Consider the following 21,527-nt stretch of genomic DNA (forward strand, 5'->3'; position numbering starts at 1 on the left):
GCAACAAGATAGAAGTATTCCGGTGTTACATTTTGCTGAAAGAGTGAAATAAGTACGGAACGACGTGAAAGTATCGAATAAATTGAAACAAATATTGAAAGAGTGAAACACTCGCATCTCCGAGAAGATTTTACAATCCAAGTTACATAAACTTTATGGATGGCATAACCGCGTGACGGCACGTTACGACGCTGTTTCGGTAAAGCCGCATGAAAGATGGCAGCGTCGTTAAAGTCCAGTAATTGTCGTTTGTTAAATATCGCCCGTCACGTTCCGCGGAGTATCTAAATCTCGCATCCCGCAATCCGTCCGATGGCGAAGGATAATGCCCGGCCGGGCGAGGAATCCGGGGCGTGCGAAGCCGAGAGGAAGCTCGACAGGTCGACGGTCTGCCCGAGCCGGCCGCGAGATCAAAGAGGCGCTGCCAGGGTCAAGGACAAGCCCGAGGAGGGTCGACTTCCGACCCCGCCCCCGGATCCGCAGTGCCCGCCGGTTGCACTCGCGCGGGATTATCGCTCGGGGACGACGTCCCGCGGACCCGAGGAGGAAGAGGAGGACCTCACGGCTTATCTAGGCGATCTCGGCGCGTCGCCGTTCGAGGGCCACTCGTTCGACTACGACACCATGCCGAACTCGGCGACCTCGGCGATGGGAGGTGAGTCCGCGGTCCCCTTCACCGAGGAGGCGTTCGAGCACCTGGACCGGCTGTGCGCGCTGACGGAGCAAATCCTGGAGCTGCGGACACGCAGCTCCGAGTACTTCCGACGCGTGCGGGGTCTGGAGCGCGCCAAGGTACAGCGGAACGCCAATCGCCGGCTGGAGATCGCACTGGCAAACGGCGAGGAGCTGCAGCATGACTTCGCCGACGAGGACACCGGCTTCGCGGAGTCGCTGCTGGATGCGATGCTGTCGAACTGTCGGGACGCCACATCCTCGACGCCACGGAGGAGCGAGCGCTCGAGCGTGCGCTCGTCCGCGTCCTCGCGACAGCGGAGCCGGTCCCTCGTGCCGATCGAACAGAATCTCGGCTCGCGCCTGGTCGAGCGCACGGGCGAGGCGGAGAAACGCGCGGCGAGGAACGCCGCGAGGAACGGCGGGCAACCCAAGGTCAGCAAGTGGACCAGGGTGAAGGCGGCCTTCAAATGGGAGCGCGCGTATACCAACGATCTCGCGGACATCGCGGAATCGGACGTGCCGGCGACCACGTCGCCGACATCGGCGACGAGGTATCTGCGGATCCCGGACACGACCGCCACCGGAAGCTGGAGCACCGGATCGGCGCTCTCGCCTTGCACCAGCGAAGTCTCCAGCCCGTCCACGCCGATCGGCAGAGTCTCGTCCGCGTCGTCGTCCAACGACGAGGTGTTCGACGGTGAGAATACGCGTCTACTGTTTTCATAATGCCGAGTGGACGCTGCATTATGCATTCATTAGTTCAAAAGCAATTTTGCCTAGGACAGACATTTCCGGGACTAGTATCGGAGTCGTTTTAAAATTAAGGCTGGTTTGCGCTACAAAATTATAAATTCAATTGCAAAACAAACAAACGAGAGCGCCTTTAGGTCCGTGCAAGATGTTGGCAGCTCAATAATTGGGCTTACAATTATTGGGCTCGGACCTAAAGGCGCTCTCGTTTGTTTGGTTTACAATTGAATTTATAATTTTGGAGCGCAAACAGCCCTAATTTTAAAACGACTCCGTACATGGACAATTGTGAAACCTCCTGATTAGCCGTAAACAGATTTTTTTTAGAGAGAATTATTAAAATATTTATTGTTAATAGGGCGATAAAAGAGCAAACTTGATCTTAAATTTGGTAATGAATATATTTGATGATTAATATATTGAAAATTTGGCGCAACATTAATACAATACACTTATGCACGCACCTTATTCTATGTATGCAATATTATTGTAATATTACAAAGTTTCTCTGTACATTAACAATAATCGGTAATTTTGAGTTTTACAAAGCACGAAAGAGGATAAAAATTAAACAGGAAAGTCCCCTAATATGTGATAGTAGGGTTTCTGTTAAATTAATAGGCATCATCAGTTGATGCCACCGTGAATTTATTGCCCTTGGAGCGAAATCTGTTTAGCAGAAAATTCATTGTTAGATTGTGTGATCGTTGCGGAAAAAGATTTGTGATTGAATGTGGGTGTTGAAAACCTGCCATCTCATAATAGAGAACTTTCCTCTACTAATAACCAGGGTTGGGAAGTAACTTGTTACTTGTAACGAAGTTAGTTATTTTTTTTGTAACTCTAGCCTAACTTCGTTACTTTCTCTTCGTCTGTAACTGTAACTTAACTCAGTTACATTTTTTCGATAACTAGTAACTTTAATGGTTACATTAATAGTTACTTCATATATTTTTTAGACCTCCACAGGTTGCATCAGGCCTTGCATTTGCGCATAAACGCCTTTATCGACGCTTTACAATTCAAATGCAGATTTGATATTTTTATTTTCATTGCAAGAAAGTAACTGCAGAGTAACGATTCGTTACTTTTGGAGTAACTGTAACGCGTTACTTTTCACAATTGGTAACTTGTAGCTGTAACTGGATACTTTTATAAAGTAACTTTCCCAACCCTTCTAATAACGATACATCTTTTTAGATTCGCGCAAAAGTATCGTGAACTATCCAGATCGACAATCGCCCCTCGTGAAGGACGATAAAAAGAGGGACGATCCCGATCGGTACGGTCGATCGCTCGATCGCGACACTCCCGTTACTGAGAGCGCTGACTCCATAGAATCTCATAGCGAGGTAACGCTGATCGGGGAGAGTTCCATGACTTATTGTAATTGGTGCTGCGATTAAATTGCGGGAAATACAATGATACCGAATGTATCGCGTTCTTCCGTACAAATGTTATTGTTCCTCGTGCGCAGTGTCCGCAATTTGCCACAACCGAGCGTCGCGTCGCGAGAGCAGCGGTTCGATAAAGAACGTCTCGCGAAATTCCTTTTCCGACACGAGTGGCGGTGTACGTACAAGCGCCGACTTAAAAATATCCACGGCAACATGCGCGCACGACCGCGCCCGCTGAATTTCTTTGATCAACGTATCCGTTGACAGACGGACGGTTCCATTCTGAGACAAATCTCCCCCCCGGACTGTCTCCAAATTGTATGTACATCCGTAACTGAGATTTTGATCGCTGTTAACAATTATCTCTCGATATCTGAATTAGAGCGTGTCCGCCCATTCACCGGATTTGGAATTGAAGAAACGCGGGTCTAACGTCGCAGGATATGTTTCTTCTTTTCTTTCTTCCGCGCGCAGAATGCTTTTTTATTTAAGATATTTATTTTTGGCGCATATTATGCTACACGCATCGATAAACGGGCATTATTTGTTATTGATTACTATGAGCCTCGTAAGCCTGATCTACCATGTGCTCTTTGCGTCTAGAAACATTCTATTTTATATGGCAAGTCAAAACGCTTAAAAAATGTATGGGCAATGTACGATACAATGTATACTGTACAATTATGAACTCGCACAAATTTTTTAAATATATTTCTCGGGTACAAAATGAAATGTTTAGACGCAAAGAGCACATTGTAGATTAGGACGTGCTCTATTTTAAAGGGAATTTTATTATTGTGTGAAATATTTGCGCGCCCTCAACCAGGCTAATCGCGGTAAACCGCTGATCCGCATCGTATCGGACGCGGACGCGACGATGCACGCTACGAGCGAGAACGGGAAAGATCCTGAAGCGTCGCCGAAGAGGCCGCCGCCGACTCTGACGATCACGATCCCGTCGAACGAGGAGGAGATCCGAAGTTTGTCCTCCCCGGAATCGATGTCCCCTCTGCCGTCGAGCGCGCAGGATTCCGGCGGAAGCTCGCCGCAACGTCCCCGGGTGCGGCAGGACATTTTGAGCCTGAGGGAATTCAAACGACAGGTTGGACGAGTGACACAAATTTCTTACGTTCTCGGTACTCCTGTATTTTCATATTTCACGTCACCGTTAAATATAGACGTGATTGTCAAGTCGAGAGAAGGCCGGCTCCGTTCGCCGAGGCCGAAACTGACAATCTCTTCTTTCCACCTTCGACGCGCGTTTGGGGATGCGTCGCCGCGGCATTTGAACGAAACGCGCCGTATTCGCTCGCGAAGAAAATAACGCTGTAAATAACGTTCCTTCTGAATTCCGCGGCGACGTTTTCCCTTGCCAAACGGTTGTCACGGACGTCGCCGTGACACGCAGAATGCGATGTTTACTTCCAGTATTCGACGATCGAGGAAGCGGTAACGCCCGCGCCAAAGATACAGCAGCAAGATTCGAAATGGAACAAGGTCAGACGCGCCTTTCTGACAAACGCCACCTTCAGCGTTCCTCCAAGCCCGATTAGAGTGGTCGCGGCGCAATCGTTTACGAACGACGGTAAGAGCTTAGCGAGGCTTCCCAGAGTACCAGCACCGCTGGACCAGTTCTGCGAATTCTGAGTTAACATTAGTAAAGGCCTGCGTCCACGACGCTAGAACTTGGTCCAAGTTCTAGTTTGGAGAAATGTGTAGCCGATCAACTTGCAGCTATTCCATGAAAGCACATTTCTCGGAACTTGGACCAAGTTCCAGCATCGTGGACACAGGCCTTAACTGTACTAACTGCGAAGAAGCTGCTAGCTCAAGTAATATATTCTGCAAATTAAATGTTTGGAGAAACTAGAACAAACTTTCGGTCTCTACAATTTTAGAATCAAGCAGTTTCACTACCGATTCTTGTCAAGCCTTTTACACTTTTCTGCCATAAATCTTCGCGCGAAAGAAACATCGTGCACGTGTATCCAATCACAAAGCCGCGCGAAGATAAACAGTTCCGTTACGCATTTATTTCTGAGGTTCGAAGCAGCGGGACCAAAGCTTCTCCGAATTATCCGCAACCTTAACACCGTTTGATTAATTAGATAATTAATTAGAGATTAGATTTTCCGTTTCAATTTTGTTTGCGTTTAACAGCTCGCTTGCTATTTGCTTATTTGAGTTCCATGTTTCTTCTGCCACTTCCTCAGCTGGACGATACATTTCCCCAGGTATCTCAACAAATCGGCTGTTTTTTTACAATTTATCTCTACCGTTTCTCGCGCCATCCTCTCGTGTGCTCTCAGGACCGTCTCGCGAAACTTGGCGATCTCTTCGAACCTGCGACGCGCTTCCTCGTTCATTCGATCCAGCGTCCTCGCCGCCTCGTCCGACCGTTCCTTCGTACATTTCGCGAAATCGACAGGAGCGTCGTACTTGCGACACGCGGCGAGATTTCTCTCCGCTCTCTCGACGTAGGTCGCCACGTCGCTTCGCAATTTCTTCAGCATAGACGTTATGCGCTTCACGTTCGGATCTATCGCTCGCTCCAGGGCGTCGAAGGAGCGCCTCGTCTCGTCATTGAGTATCAACGTCTCCTTTCGCATCCAGCAGCCGTAAGAAACATCCAATTTCATTAGTTCGTCCAGCTTTCCCGTCGTCTTCTTGACGAGATCCTCCAGTTGAGTCACACGAGCAGCCTTATTGCTATCCAAACGACTCTTCAAATTATTTGCAATCAATTGCGATTCATCCTCCACGAATTTCATCAGGGTTTCAACACGGAGCTTTAGGGATTGTCGCATTTTTACGTAATCGTCACCGGCTGTAATTGTTTTGCACTAAAATTTATTATACTTTATGAAATTACGTTAATATGCAAATGATAATAATATTGTATGTGTTAGATATTTTGACGAGGTGTTTAGAAGCAACGAGATTCCATTTTCATAAAGCAATTTTTATTAGTTAATCAGATACTCGAGTTACGGGCTTTCAATTTTTAATATCGATAATTTAATTCTTTCTTTTAATTCTTCTTGACAAAACAGAATTACTTTACATAAATTATTGGGAGATAAATTAACGAAAAAATTTGCAAAATTTATTGTCTAAGCTATATAAGAATTTTTTTAAGTGTTAGGTTACAAAACGAGGTGTAACTTGAATAATTTGCGATTTACTTTAGGCTCGGGTTTGGAAAACAATTTTTTACAGCAGAGTTGTGCGAAAGATGGTTTCGGGCATTGTTCAAGCTTCTTTCGGTACCGCTCGCGGGTTAAACGAATCTCGTTTTCCGGCCAGTCGATAAACCTGCCATTTCGTGACACTTTCTTACTGAAGTGAAGAATGGGCAATGCATTTTTCGCAACATTATTTAGAATTTGACAGCATACTTGGAAATTTTTTGGCAACATGCCCACTCGTATACGTGTTACATGTTGCTCTTGTCAAAACGAAATAAAAATAGTGAATGTAGCTATAACTACGTGGCGAACAAATGACACGGGTCTGATTAAAAAATATATATTAAGGGCCAGTTTCACAAACTGAAGGTTAATTGATTCTGTGTCTCCTTTTAGATAACAAGATAGACAAAGGTAGGGAGTTGACTGAATTCTGGTTAACAGTTAACCGACGTTTGTGAAATTGGTCCTAGATGTCAATGCAAATATATGCACGCGGAAGGAATTTTCTCTTAAAATGTATCCTGAAAATCATGTAATCGTGGGACAACACGGCATTTTAAAGAACTTTATGAGAGTTTTTGAAATTTTACCATACATTTTGTAAAAGTGCCATGTTGTCCCACGATTACATGATTTTCAGGATAAATTTTACGAAAAAAATCTCCGTGCATTATTAAATGGAATATACACCGTAAAATGCAGTTACTTATTGGAGTAGAGTTGCAACTTCTACTCAATATGTCGTTAATTTAATTAAACAAGTTAAAGGGAAGCATAAAATGGGTTGAATAAAAGGTGTAGTTGTTTTCTTAGCTACAACAATTAGTGTTAAAACGATAAATTTTACTACTCTTGACAGTTAAAAATAGCAACGTGTTGAGCAGAAGCAGTGGCGACTATTCATTGAATGAAATGTACTACTACAAATGTAACGAAAGATTCTCGAAAATGTTAACATTTGTACGAACAATTTTAATGCTTATCGCTTAAGTACTCTGTGCTGTAGTTATCACTAAATGCACCTAATGACAATAGCTTCAATTTTATGTACGGATGTACGTCGCTGTCTCTTTCGAAATCAATGTCAGTCGTCAAGCTCCTATAAGCTTTTCTATTTCTAGCTTCAAGTGCCGCTTGAGAAACACGACTAATCTGCTCGAAATAATCACAAAGACCCCTTAACTCTTTCGCGTGCTGACTACGCGCTTCTCGTCGCCGCATAAAAAATGTTTTCGTTGTAAACGCAGATACGCGCCGAGCTCGCAGCTGTAGCGAAAGCATCGAGGATCTCGGTAAAACCGTTGCAGGTACCAATAACAACGGCAATTACTATCGGGAAGCGCGCAGGGATTATCAGGCGCTACGGGAGAAGTTTGGCGCCGAGTTCCACCGGAAGCTGATCGAGTGGGAGCGGCTGAAGGGACCGCAGGGCGCACGCAACGGCCTGCCGTTGAACGAGGAACGGCTCGCGCCCGAGTTTAGGAAGAAGCTGCAGGACTGGAAGCGAGCGAAGAAAGGCCGTCGGTCCAGCGCGGCCATCGAGCAGCAGCGCGTTAGCCGTCGACGGTTGACCGACTGGCAGCTCTGGCGCTCCTCCTCGAAACCCGAGCCCAGATGTTACGGCGTACGTTGATCTCGCGAGCAATCGCGTGAAAAAATAACAAGTATCTCGGGGGGAAAAAAACAGGGGCCGGATTAAAGCTGTAATCTCGTAAAATTTGGTGCGACGTGGAACGATTCGGGTCGCAAGGTCTTCATTCTTGTTTACGATTAGTCGTTCTAAGTAAGAGCCAAGATCAGGGAGCATTTCTGATCAGAAACCTCGCGCAATTAAGAAATCTCTTTCGTGCCGCGATTGATACGTGCCTTTTCTCTGATTCGCAACATTTTTCAATGTTCTCTCAATATTTCTTACACGATAGAAAAATCAGGGCTCGATCGGTTCGCGCGGGAGCTGCGCGAGCATCGGCAGCGCGGGGAGCTTGGGCAGCGACGGGAAGCAGCATCTCTGCGAGGATTTCATCAAGAGGATGGAGACGTGGAGGAGGATGAGCGAGGCCGCGTGCCGAAGCGGCGAGAGGCCGAAATCACCGACGACGAGTCGTCTTGCGTCTAACATCGACGAGACCGAGTTTCTCGCTTTGGAAAAGCTGCTACTGCTATTCGGGCAGAGAACCAGGAAGGAGCTTCGAGAGAGCGATGCGAGGCAGCTGAACGATTGCTTCGATGGCGATTCGAGGTATAAAAATTGGAGCGGCGTGAGAAATGCCTGAGAGATTACGCTTTAATTATTATAAAAGGTTTATCTCACCTTCGTACGATGTAGATCTGCGTTGCAATTCTCACTAATATCGCTAAATGCAGTTTGCAGTAATTCAATTTAATTTACAGATTGGGTGTATTCTTTTAAATCATTATTTTGTACGTCACAGGAAAAAAATTAATCTTATTAAATTTGTTTGCTTAAAAAATATAGTTTAGTAACATAAGTTTGCAATATTCAAAGCAGAAAAAATGAAATGGGATAAAATTAAGCCTCTAACTTTGTTATTTGTTAAAAGTCTCAATATTCTTGCGGTGAAAGACATAATTTCTGGATTTAGAAACAATATAGGTATAGCAGATCTCTTTTCCACCGCAATACTTTTGCTAAATATAGAACGAATACAGTCTAAGGGGGCTCTGATAATAAAACAAATGAAACAGAAAGAAAAAGGGAGGCAGTAAGAGCCGACGCAGGATGTTAGATGCGGAATAGAAAAGTTTAATGTATAATAACATTCATAATGGTCAAACATTTCGATCAATTACTTGCAACATGACGCTAATTATTAATATAAATATAAATTAAGAGCGGAGGTTTGAGTTACAAAAAAAAACCAATCATAAAAACGAATGTCGCTTGCAATGATCAAAAAACGATCTCACCCGGTGGTGGATGTCGAGAGGCTGTGCTCGCATTGCAGTACGTAAAGAGAAACGTCGAATACTTGGTATGGTATTAGGGAAGGGATTACAAAAGATGTTGAAATATAAAAGATAATAAGTGTTAGAGATAAATATAGAGTGATAGAAGCTGACGAAGCGCTATAAATTAAGCTTTTTGATTGATCCAAGATTCATGGCTACATCTCGAGGTGTAAACTGCGGCAACGAAGTGCTAATTCGCACATCCGTCGGCTCTTACCGTTTCGAGGGTATATCTCGAGAATTTACGAGGAAGCTGTACGACTGGGAGAAGTACCGCGGGATATCGCCGAGGTCCTCCACGTTTCGCCTCTTGGGGCCGGGCTACACGCCGTTCGCGCAAGATTCGGACGAAGTTACGTCGGCAGAGCCAAGTACGACGAGTAAGATTGAGTAACTTTGAAATACTCAACATCGTAAAGTAATAGCTGCTAAAATACCGTTGTTCCGTGACTACAGGCAAGAATCATGCATTCCACTGGACGCTGAAGAGATCCAAGTCCGACGGAAGTGTCTTCGAAGGCAGTCTTCGCGACGAATCGATCACGCTACGTCGCTCCGCGAGTCTCCAGTCTCTCGCTTCTGCGGACAAGCTCGAAGATGACACTCGCATGAACGTCTTACCGGTCTCTAGTAAGCACGCTACTCTAATAATGACTCTTAACATTCTCAATCATTAGCTAATCTTATTGCATTTATTTGTCGCAGATAATTCACAGGGGATTAAAGATGCGGAGGACACGGCGGTAGAGGACTCGGAGCCAGAGGCAATGATTGTCGACATCGAGGACGTTATCGAGGAGACCGCCAGCCCTTTGGCGGGAGTACGACCCCATCAAACGCCAGTGTACTGCGTCGCAGCCAGCGAAACCACCAGCATTGCTGTTCCCCTTGGTACAGTTACCTCGAGCCACGAGCCTTCACCAGTATTTCTAGTCAAAGCTGAAGAGGATGAGGTCTGCGAGCGATGGGACGGCGGGAAAATCGGTTCGCAGGCTTGTTCGAGCGAGAACAGTCCAAGTCCAGAATATTTTCCAGTGTCTGCGGACTGGCATGGAAAAACGACGTCTTTGGATGAAGACAAGCCGAGTTGGGAGCCGAACTGGCGCAAAGAAAGCAAGGAGGATGACGACTCCACGGGTTGGACCGAGAAAACGCGGCGCTCGATCCCGGATTCCGGCGATTCCGTAAAGTCCGACCGTTCAATCGAATGGAATCGAGACACTTGGGACGAGTCGGACGATGAGGCAAATAGGTAAATCCACGAATCATTTCCTCAGTTAGTTGACACTTTTAAAAAATTGTGTAAAAAAAAATCAGTAATGTATTCTCAGAGATTCGACGAGACTCGAATTGCCTTCTACATCGATTTACGAGAGCACAAATGGTAGAAGGAAGCAAGGCTTTCTCGGTGAGATATTCTAGATATTAATTATTTCAATTCCCAGCTTGAAGTCTTTAACAATTAATCGCTTCTTTTATTTCGGTGTGTTTTCAAGCTTATCAACTTCTCATACACTGCTTGCCTTTGAGGGAAAGCGAAGATACATTACTTTCTTTATTTTCCGATATTCTATTTCAGAAAGTGACAACGCCGAATCTACACACTTAGCGAAGAGACTCGAGATCTCGTCGACGAATGCGGAAGAATTTATGGTACATTTAAAGAACTAAAATCCAATCTTACTTTAATCTTACTTTAACGTATTACTTTCTCGCACGTTGCTATTTAATGACTTTATTTTTTTTTGCGCAAAGTATGAATGCATAATGAAGAAACAAGTTGCCTATTTACGGCTACTTATCATTCGTAAGACATTCGGGTCACTGCGTCGAAGCTCAAACTTTTTGGAAAAGTAAGTTTTATCATAACGCAATTGAAATTAGAGTCCTGTCGGTACAACCAGGACCCACCGCTCACGTGCAAGGGGATGGACGAGACGTGTAAGGATGAGACGTGCAAGGAGAAGATCGAGAATCTAGCAGACGAATCATCGAACAACGAACGGACGGGCGATGCAAAGAGTCTCCAAGATGACGAGGACGATGAGAAGGCCAAACGGAGAGAGGCAATTCTTAGCACAGATTGTTGCGCTTATCAAGCAACAAGAACGATACCATCGTTGGACCGTCACGATTCCAAGGAAATCTCATCGCAATTGTCAAATTTAAATTCCAGTAAGTCCACATATTCTTCTTTAATTTTGTAAGCTTTATTCTGCTTTGCTTTTACTTTCCTTCACTTTGTACTTTCTTTTTTTGATAAGAATCTCATTGTGATGCTTCTGTCGCAGAGAACAGCAAGGATACATCGGAATGCCACGGTGTTGATAGCGAAAACGAGGGACATTACGAGAGCTGCGGTTCACCCGAGTTGCAGACCGATGCGGATCGGCACTACGAAATTCTCACGTTTAAAACCGAGATGTGCGGCGATACGATGGATAGTCGCTTGTACGAGCTAATCGACTGTAACGAAGTTTGCAGCTCCTCTTACGACGACAGAAGCATAAAAGGGACTTCATCATCATCGAGGTTACCAGAAATGAAGAAGTCAAATCTCCTGGAAACTCCAAGATGTCTTTTGACCAACTCGACCGTTCAGACTATTCCTATAACTGTCGCCAGGGACAACAAAGCACGCTGTTTGGAGAGAATTCTTATCAATGAACAGACGTTAAATAAGATAATTGTTCCCACGGCGTGTGCGGAAAGCGGGATGAAACCCGTGGAGAAAGCTCGAGATCGTTTCACGAGCCTAAATCGCATGGACGAGACCGCGGTTGTCAATAATTACGCATCTAAAAAAATGACCCGCGATCACCAGGTCGAGTGTGTTAAGAAGGACAGTTCTTCTACGAGAAACGTCTTCGTGAAGACAAAGCGCATGATATTCGGCCCGTTTCGTCGATCGGAAGATCGACCGTCCTCGAGGAAGCAGAGCGACAGCTCCGTCGACGGTCGCCTTCCACACTCGTCGAAATCCAAGAGCAAATCGAGGTCGGCGTCGCCGAAATTGTGCCGACAGGATGCTCTGCTGCGAGTATCGTTATCGCTGCCGTGGCCTCTACGCTCCACATCGAAGGAAAATGAGGTTGCTTTCGAAACTGAATCCAGGAGAAGCTCAGAAAGCAAGACAGAAGGTGCAACGATTCAGGAGAAAAATTCACCGTATGAAGAGAATAGCGTGAAAAATAAGAGACTAAATAAACAATTAAGTAACGAAGAGCCGCCATTTATTGATGAAGAGCAGGATAAAATTTGTCAATCGGACACGGAGTTTGTGACCATTCCTGTAAACGCGTGTTCGATCGGGACAACTTCTGCGCGAGTTTCTGAATATCTAGAGAAATCCAAGACAACGATGACCAAGTGGGACCGAAACGCGGGCCAAATACGAGGCGAACTTAAATATAATCAGACACAGGACGATGGAGAACGCAGTAAGATCAAGTGCAGTCAAGTGCAAATCGAGGAAAAACGCGAAAGAAATCATAGCCATAGGCAAGAAGAAGGGTGGCAAGAGGTCACATTCGGCCGAAAACAGAACGAAGCGAAGCAGCAAGACGAGAATCACGCGAGATGCGACGCGGTACCGTCGGACTTGATGCACAAGCTCAAGATACTCTCGGACGTCGCGGCGAAGAGAGAAGGACGAACGACGGCAGCGGAATCCTCCGTGGTCAGCAGTTTGGAGTCGCGTTCCTCTAGAATACGGCGTGCCAAGGAGAGCTTCCTGTCGCGGCGAGGCGGTCCTTTCTGTCGCTCTGTGATGGAACCGGCGGAGGTTGCTGCCAACCCTGAGAATCCTTGGAGAAGAACATCGACAACTCAGATCTCGACAGAAGTATGGAAGTCAAACGGGACCACGGAGGCTACCGCGAAGTCAGAAGAACCGGAAGACCGAGCGGAAACGACGACGTTGACCGCGGAAAACGAAACCGTCTCTGTGGGCGAGGACAAGGTCGACGCGCGCCAGACAGGAGATCGAGTGACCGACGTCGTGCGATCGGATTCGCTGGTGAAATCTGCGAGCGCTGGCATGATCAACGTGGATCCCGATACGTTCGATCGACTGGTCACAGCCGAACGCGGGTGCGAATCTCTGCCGAGGGCGATCGCGAAGCGCCGCGACTCCGCGAGCCCGTTGGCGAAGATCGTCGGTAAGCTGAAGCTTTCGCGATTAATTCGCACCCGGAACGTCGACGGCGGCAACATGAGCACGATCACGACGTTGTGCAGGCAGAGTCTGTTGATCGATATGCGAAACGCTTCCGGAAATCGGCCAAGTAACGAGCGGGAGATTGAGAATGATCTAGTCGAGGATGCGACAGATGACGATGATCATTCGGTCGAATCTTCTAAAGCGGTTCAGGAATGAATCTGTTCTCTAACCGATAAGATTGTTTATGTAATATTCCAGGTCTACGAATTTTAAGGGAAGCCTGCTTCTTAAGCTTCGTCTTATACTAATGAAAGGATATGAATCTTCAGCAATAGAATAACGCACAAGCGAATTAAGAAGTAGCCTGTAATTAAATACTATGTCTCGAGAGCTGTATTTGTTAATTAAATTAGGCTTAAACCGATAATGAAATGGGATAATACCTTGTGCGTTACGACCGATATTAAATAAGGTAAAGTGCACGTGGCATACGTTATATCACCGCTGTAGATGATATATCTCAGTTCGCGTTTTCGTTTTATTTGCAAATTTTTCCACCAATTAGACATTGATGTTTAGATTGTTTATCAATGAGAACATTGAAACACTAATGACACTAGATAAAAAGAAAAGAATTTCTCGCGAATTAATCTCCTTGGGAATGAAGTAACAAAACAGGTTTTATATTCGCAACAGAGCTACTTATAACAAAATGCTTAATTGTTGGAATTAAAATAAAGGCCGAGCATAAAACAAAATCGATGGCTTTCAAAACGCAGTTTAATTTTGCGACATGGTATTTCTTATCAATTCTCTTCTCACAGTTTCTTGTCAGTATCAAAACGTGTCGAGTGTCGTAAGAAACTTGCGAGTGGATTCGTACGGAAAAGGTTCTGATTACTGAATTATGCAAAGTCGTGCCTTTTCTCTAAACGATGCTTGCATAAACACAGTCCCTCCCGCCCTTCTCTTTTCCCCGCAACGAATGATAAACACAATGAGACGACGGTTACGGGTCCGGCCGGTGTTTGATTAAACGGGATTAATGTCCCCGGGGCGATCTCAAGTGGCGAGCGGAGAGCGAGGGGGAGGCGAGCGCGTGTCGCGAGCGCGTGCCTCCCCGAAGTCGCCACGGCTCGATTCTCCCTCATCCCTTCGCCACCCCACGTGCCCTCTCGAGCCCGCTTCTCCGGGCGGGTCGACCCTTCCGCCGCCGCCGCCATGGACGGAAGCCCTTCCCACGTGGAACCGGGAAAGGATCGAACCGTCGAACCGTCGCTCGATCGCATTAAGCGGATTTCATTTGGCCTCCAAACGAAATCGTGCAAACAACCCGCTCGACTGGCGTCAGCGACTCGCTTTCGGCGCGCGTATTGTACAAAGCGTAACGACAGGAGTGCCATGGGAAGGATGTTGATCTCCAATGAGTCGACGTCCCCTGGGACACCTTGGGGGGAGGACGTGAACTCGCGTTTTTACGTTCTACTGAGTTTTAATTTTCTTGTATACATACCACGTGTCTCGTGAACAAAACAAACTTTCTTCCGCGAGCATCGCAAGGACGTTTCGGTACACCCTTGGGAAAATATACCTCGGAAAACCTAAAGATTTTACTTTAGAAAAAGAAGAAATATGAAAAGTAAATTTAAAACTTAAAAGTTACTTTAGGAATTTTGAAAAAAAAAACTTTTCTAAGAATTGTGAAAAGTATGTGATATAATTTATAATACCGCGTGCGGTTTTCTTCTCACAAGAAAGTGCTGTGCCGCGTTCTCTAGCGGAAACTTGGACGGGCTTGGCTATCTAAAAATTACTTCAAGTGTCCAAAATTACTTTAGAATTTTTCAAGTAAACTTTTAACTTCTTTTAGTAAATTCTTAGATTTGAAAGATTACTTTTAAAATCTTTAATTTCATTTAAAGTAAATTTTTCCAAGGGCAAGCCCGTTTGCTTAAACGACAGCGTGAGAGGAATAACTTTGTAACCCTAGATAACGATTTAAAAAAAAAGAATTTCTGAAGCGGTTTCAATAATGTCGACGAGAGTCGCTAGAGGAAAGATATTTCGCCACATAAATACTTGTTTGGAAATGGTACGACGGTATTTTGCCCACATCTCGCGTAGCCCTCGATACTTGGAGATAATCGAGGACCGACGACATTGAAAAGATTACGAGATATTGTATCTTGTAGGGTGGGATCGAGTGCGCCGGTTCGAAACGCGCTTGGGAAAAACGATACGCAGGTACAGGAACCTTCGTCGATTTACGATTTGAGACGCGCGAACGCAGGATCATCGACGCGGGGCACAATGGGCGGTCGTGTTGCTCGTTGCCTTCACCAGGATCGGGCCCCTGTCCGTCTACCTGCGTCTATAATCCGGAAGCGTTCGCGGGAGCACGCACGAGCAGGCGCGTTGTAAGAGATATTACATCGTGGGACCGCGATGTGATTTCGTACATCTCTCGTAAAAGGAGAGGACGTTCCGGAGATCCCCTTCCCTTTCTTCTTAGACAATACGCGCGATCGACTTCCGTCGGACCACCCGGGCCGGGACTGTGCGACGGCCGATTTTAGAGCGGCCCTGCGATACCTATTGAAAGGGAGCAGAAATTATCTTTTGTATTTGTCGATTAATTTTGCGCCCCCGTACGTCTACGGACGGTTCCCGGCTTCTGCGCCCGCGATTCAGAGTCGCTCCGTACATTTATTCATTTCTTCATCTCTGCCTTGCAAAGTGGAAACATTTTCCCGCTCGGACAAGCTCGAGCGAGCTTCATCGAATGTATTATGCAGCAGGCTCGAGCTTGAGCGAACGGACAGGAGGCACGTTGGCCGCGACTTGGTCGCGCGAGACGTCGTCGGCGAGGAGCGACTGATTTATGTCCGCTCCGAGTAATTCTGCTACGACGGGTGCGCGAGTGGACGCATACGCTGTTTATCTTCTCCCACGTGGCCGGGTCTCGCGCTGCCACGTGTCTCGACGTTCCTCAATTTCGGCCGAGATCGATTAAAAGCGCGAAAATATTTACACCAAACGATTGCCCGACTCTTCAAAATCAGAAAATGCTGCAGAATATTAGAAGGATCGTTTTGTTTTTAAGTGCAATACATTACTTATTTGGAATATCTTTCGAACATTTTTAGAATGTTTAGTCTTGCGATTGACACATAATGTTTACGAAATCTATTTTTCATTGATATTTGCGTTACTAAATTCAAGGTCTCGGAAAGAGATTCTATTATAAATGCTAAAATAAACTAAAACTACGTTATGCGTCCTACAACGCGGCATTCAAATCACCATGTTGGAGCAGTAATGAATAAAAATCTCCTCTTCTGAGAAGATGAAACAGCTTAAGGCCGAATCAGACTAACAATTACCGACTCGGATTGGATTGGGATTGGCGATTGTCCTCTAGCCAATGAGAGTCGATTCGCTTGCTGCTTTACTCTCATTGACTAAAAGACAATCGCAAATCCCAATCCAATCCGCGTCGACAATTGCTAGTTTGGATACCTATCACGGAAATGTTCGGAATTGATTCCGATCGGAATTGTTCAATTATTTCCTAGAGATTTCTATTGTGTTTTCTATGGGAAACGGAATAATCCCGATGACAGGTACCCTGATTCGGTCTTTAGGCTCTCTCCCTTCTGTCTACAATTAATATGAGATGCCGGCGTGACTTAAAGAACACTGTCAACCGAATGCAACGAAACGTGCATTTCCACCGCATATTTCGTCGCAATCCCTAATTCCAGTCACTTAGGTAGCTCATCCATAAATTACTGTTCAGTCCGCCGGGCTGTGCCCACGAGGAAGAGGGGCAACGAACGGGGGCCCAGGAGGAGACACAGGTGCCGCGGAGACGCCGGCGCGGGGGGCTGCCGAATGCGCGGCCGGCGCCGACAAATTTCGACCGGCCGATCGCGGTTATCGTTCGATCCGGTCGCGAGATTGCGCTATCCCGACGCTTAATCCCCGCCGGTAGCCCGATCCCGATCCCGGGGCCCCCGAGATATTCGGCTGCGCATTCGGGGCGCGCGCGTTAGACCGTCTCTCAAATAAAGCAATCTCCAAGATCAGACAACGACGCTGCGGCGTTTGTCCCTTTATCCTCCCCTTCTTTTGCGCAACCCCTTCCCGATCTCGCGAAAGCAGCCACCGGCCGGCCCGCCGGTCGCAGCCGGACTCCCCTTTGTCAGAAAACGGAACCCACTGACAGAGCGAAGGTGGTAGTCGACTCCGCAGAATTAATCGCCTCGAGGAATATTTACGTTCTCTCGTCCAAAGGGGCCTGTCCCATCGCCTGTCTCCACCTCTCTCCTTCCCCCCACGACGGTCCCCGGGTCCCTCGGTACTCCTCCTCCTCCAACGTCGAGGTCCTCGCGGTCAGATGCGGCCGTGAATCGGTGCTTCGCGACGACCACTTATACGGTAGTTCGATCTTATCGCGACGGAGACCGCAGCGGGGGCGAAAAAAGTTAAATGCCACGCGACGAAGCGTGAGACGCATATAAAACGCATGCTTAAGTATAATTAGCTTCCTGAGTATATTGATTAATATGTTTTGCAGGGAGAAAACTTGTGAGAGCACCCTAGAGAGATTAATTGGATTCAACAATTTTACGTCGAACGTGTTAATGGTTTTATAATAAACGGTTTTAGTTTCGTCAGAGTTGTGGAATTTTTAACTTTTCAAAATAATTCTTATACGTTATTGAATGCAATAATGTTTGTACGTATTCAATATAATGATTTCCGTTGCAGCGGAATTTGTAATCAAGCTGGTTAGCTTAGTTACAATTTTATGAATATGTGAAATATGGGGGGGGAAAAAGTATTTTTATTATCGGCGATGTAATAAAGCAATTGGCAAAACGCGCTGCCTCGGGAAAAGGGACGTTGCGGTACAAGTTAGCACTTGGAATCTACTTTTCTCGCCGTTCCGATGGAAAGGGACGCTCGTGAGCCTGACGGTTTGCACACGGAAGTTTGCTCTCTCCCCGAAGTAGCGTTAAACGCGGAGAGGGTGGAGGCAATTCTATTGTCACTGGAAACACTGGTCGGTTTACGATTCTCCGACAGTGTTGACTTAGACGTCGCATCTCTTCGTTCATCGGTATCCCGAAGAACTTTGTATTTATCTAACTTCTGCGGTGTACAGAAGTTCACGCTTACATGTTTTCATACGCGAAACTTGGAAGCCGAACTTTATAAAACTGAAGCAATCCACTTCCTTAATTGTTTCCAGAAGCGAATTGCCTCAGATGCGTAAAGTTCTAGTGGCTCTTATGCATACGTATGAATTAGTATTGGCTGTTATACTCGCCAGTCGTCCATAGCTTGATGACGAAAGTGGAGTGGTACATAATAAGTTGCCAGTAAAACAGTTATCCTTCTTAAATAAATCCAAGAAATCAAGTCTTCGCGCGCGGAGCAACATCGAAATTTACACCATGCCATAATTCAGAACAATACTCTCTAAAAGTCAATCAGTGGATTTTCACTGAAAACAGTGAATAGTCACCGATTGATTTTTAGAGAGTAAATAGAATAAAGGGAAAATACAGTTTCTTGCGAGTTTTCTGACAAAACGTTGGAATTATGTCGCCGTACCAAATCATTGTCTACTTGGAGAGATTTTTTTTTAACTCACTCTGAAAATCATGTAATCGTGGGACAACGTGGCATTTTGAAGAACTTGACGAGAGCTTTTCGAAACGTCGCACATGCAAATTTACACCATGCCATAATTCGGAGCGATAAATAAAATAAAGGAAAAATATAGTCTCTTGCGAGTTTTCTGCCCAAACGTTAGAATTGTGTCGCTATACCAAATTATTGTCTGCACGGAGAAGTTTTTCTTTAATATCATTTTGAGCAACTTGATGAGTAAAATATATATTAAATATAATTGCTAGTAAAAAGTATGATGAAATTTCAAAAAAACTCTGATAAAATCCTTCGAAATGTCATGTTGTCCCACGATTACACGATTTTCAGGATAAACTTTAAGAGAAAATTCTCTCGGTGTATATTTTCCACGAGTAAGAAAGCAGTCTCGCAAAACCAACCAACTTTTTCGACGCAAAACAGCGGACGTTCATGGCTCTTGAAATTTCGCTAGCGAAATTTGAAAAGCTTCATCCGCCGAAGGAACGATAGGCTGAGAATGTGTAAGGTGCACAAGCAGGACGCGCGAGAAGAAAGAGAGGGAAGGAAGGAGTCATTGCCGAAGGAAGAAGTCTGCAGGTTCTCAAATTGCGATGAAACCAGGCACCGACGCGTCGCGCGGGTTTCATGTAACGACCGGACCACCGATGGTGGTGCTGCCCATCTCTTTTGCTTCTTCGACGGACACTCATTCATCCATCGACCCCGACGCGTTGGCGAATTCTTGCTTCGAGAAGTTGCGTGCACGAAAAGTGGATCGACGATCGACGCCGACGTACGGGGACAAATGCGCACGAAAGATGACGATAACAGGATCGCGTAAGCGGAAAATTGAAGGCACGAGAGAAACATCATGGGAAGTTAGATCTGTTCAGACATTATGTGTAATGCGATATAACGCAATCGCGTGGAGATTTACGGATTGAGGTGCGGACGATTACTGTAGAATAGTTTTATTTTTGTAAAAATACATGGCGTTTTCAGTCTCGCAAGAAGTATAGCTATATGCTGTATTAAAAATAAATTATAGTATACACAGTTCGGCAGGCGATATGATACAGTACTTAAAACTAACCAACTTAAGAGACTATGATACAAAATTTACAGGTCTATTTACATATGTATCGTTCATATTTTGTATGAGATCGCTGTTATCTGTTATTATCACATTTTCCAGTATTTGTGCAATTTCGATGGATACGAAATCATTTCCCGAGTCCTGAAAATGTTTGAAAGCTTGCGGAAAATATTGAGAAATATTATGAAACATGATTTCAAAGCGACAGATACAAGTCGAAATAATTACTCATCCAGTCAATTACATGTACGAACAATTGTTTCGTTTGAAGGCACGTGTCTCGGATGCGATAACTAGAACAATCGTTCTCCAAATCTCTATACCTTTATATTTCTTTCTGATAACATAATAGTAGTTTTCACGTAGCGCTCAATTGATTTAGCCTCGGTAGCAATAATTAAATAGTGTCGAGAGAAGAGCCGGCGAATCACGCGGACTCTCGTTCGCCGCCGACCTCTCTGTACCGAGCTTAGAGAACTTATTGTCTTCCGGTGTCGCGGCGAACGAACGCACTTCCTCCCTCTCACTGCAGCAGGTCGTAAAGCGCGGTGATGTAAGATTGAGCCATCTGCAGGGTCTCGTATTTCGATAACTGTCTATCATTGCCGAGGGACGGCAGGTAGGTGCGCAGCCTGTCGAAAGCCTTGTTCAGATTCTGCATCCGTCTTCTCTCGCGCGCGTTCGCGGCCAGCCGGCGCTTCCTGACGATGGTCGAGTTGACGTACTTGCCCCTCCTGCGAGGATCGCGTCCACCGGAGACGATGTGCGCGTCCTCCGGATGATCCGCGCCTCCGTCGCTGACCTCGTCCGCGTCCTCCTCGCTGTCGCCGTCCAGCGTCCGGTCGGACAGGCCGCTGCTGGAGTTGCTGATGACGCTGCCGTGGCAGGACCGCGCTTTATCGCCGTCCAGATTGATCCTCTCCTCGCCGTCCTCGCGCTCGCCGTCCAGATTGATCATCTCCTCGGCCACGAGGTGGTCCATCCCGTCGACGCGCAGCCGCTTGCTCCCGATACTGCTCAGACCGATCGTCGTCGACGATCCCCGCTTCGTCGTCGCACTTCTCTTATCCTTGATCGCCGTGCCCAGTAGCCGATACGTCGGCGCGCTGTTAACCGTTTCCGGCTCTGACGAGATCGACAACGTAGTGGAGGGACTGACGGAGCGTAGACTGGCGGTGGGACTTGGGGTGTGCCAGCCGTCGCTGCAGTTGCTGCTGTCGTAGACGAGGCTCTGCGGCACGGCGAGGGTGCTGACGGGCGGCAGGCCCACTGCGGTCTTGCTAGTCGTCTTAGCGTAGCTCGGCAGGTCCAGGTACGCGCAGGCAGGCACGAGCGGCTCGTCCTCGCGCGGCGGGAACATGTATCCGTAACGGAACATCTCCTGCAGTTCCATAGCAGGATTTACGCGTTGGAACAATGCACGCGCGCGCGCGCGCGACTATCTCACGCGAAGAGCGAAGAACCCGGATCCTTTCACTGAAACTTCGCACTTCGTTAAATGGAGAACGGATGGAGAACGAAGGTTCCGCCTCCCTTCTGGCTCGCGAGTCTGCTCCTCTTATCGGAATTCGCAACTGGGACGAACGATGTAACGAAGAGCACGATGGTACTACGATTGACGTAAG

The 21,527-nt window shown here is 46.4% G+C and overlaps 2 protein-coding genes across 3 annotated transcripts; one reads left to right on the plus strand and one right to left on the minus strand.

Annotated features, from left to right (window-relative positions):
* Positions 1-12: 12 nt before the first annotated feature.
* On the plus strand, positions 13-13,929 carry LOC105565299. Of its 2 annotated transcripts, none has more exons than XM_012018381.1 (13): positions 13-1,372; positions 2,626-2,777; positions 3,649-3,924; positions 4,251-4,407; positions 7,261-7,637; positions 7,936-8,252; positions 9,131-9,363; positions 9,440-9,613; positions 9,689-10,235; positions 10,315-10,391; positions 10,563-10,636; positions 10,888-11,158; positions 11,275-13,929. In XM_012018381.1, exons 1-13 carry the CDS (start codon positions 313-315, stop codon positions 13,359-13,361), a joined length of 5,802 nt encoding a protein of 1,933 aa, XP_011873771.1. In that variant the 5' UTR covers positions 13-312; the 3' UTR covers positions 13,362-13,929. The 2 variants fall into 2 exon arrangements, with proteins under 2 accessions (XP_011873771.1, XP_011873772.1); XM_012018382.1 differs by having other exon boundaries at positions 9,131-9,354.
* Positions 13,930-20,425: 6,496 nt separating this feature from the next.
* On the minus strand, positions 20,426-21,295 carry LOC105565300. Its single transcript, XM_012018383.1, has one exon. The coding sequence runs from the start codon at positions 21,293-21,295 to the stop codon at positions 20,426-20,428; it is 870 nt and encodes a 289-aa protein (XP_011873773.1).
* Positions 21,296-21,527: the final 232 nt, after the last annotated feature.

The sequence above is a fragment of the Vollenhovia emeryi genome, unplaced genomic scaffold (genome assembly GCF_000949405.1).
Source record: "Vollenhovia emeryi isolate VEMERY1.0 unplaced genomic scaffold, V.emery_V1.0 DF939154.1, whole genome shotgun sequence".
Lineage (NCBI taxonomy): Eukaryota > Metazoa > Arthropoda > Insecta > Hymenoptera > Formicidae > Vollenhovia > Vollenhovia emeryi.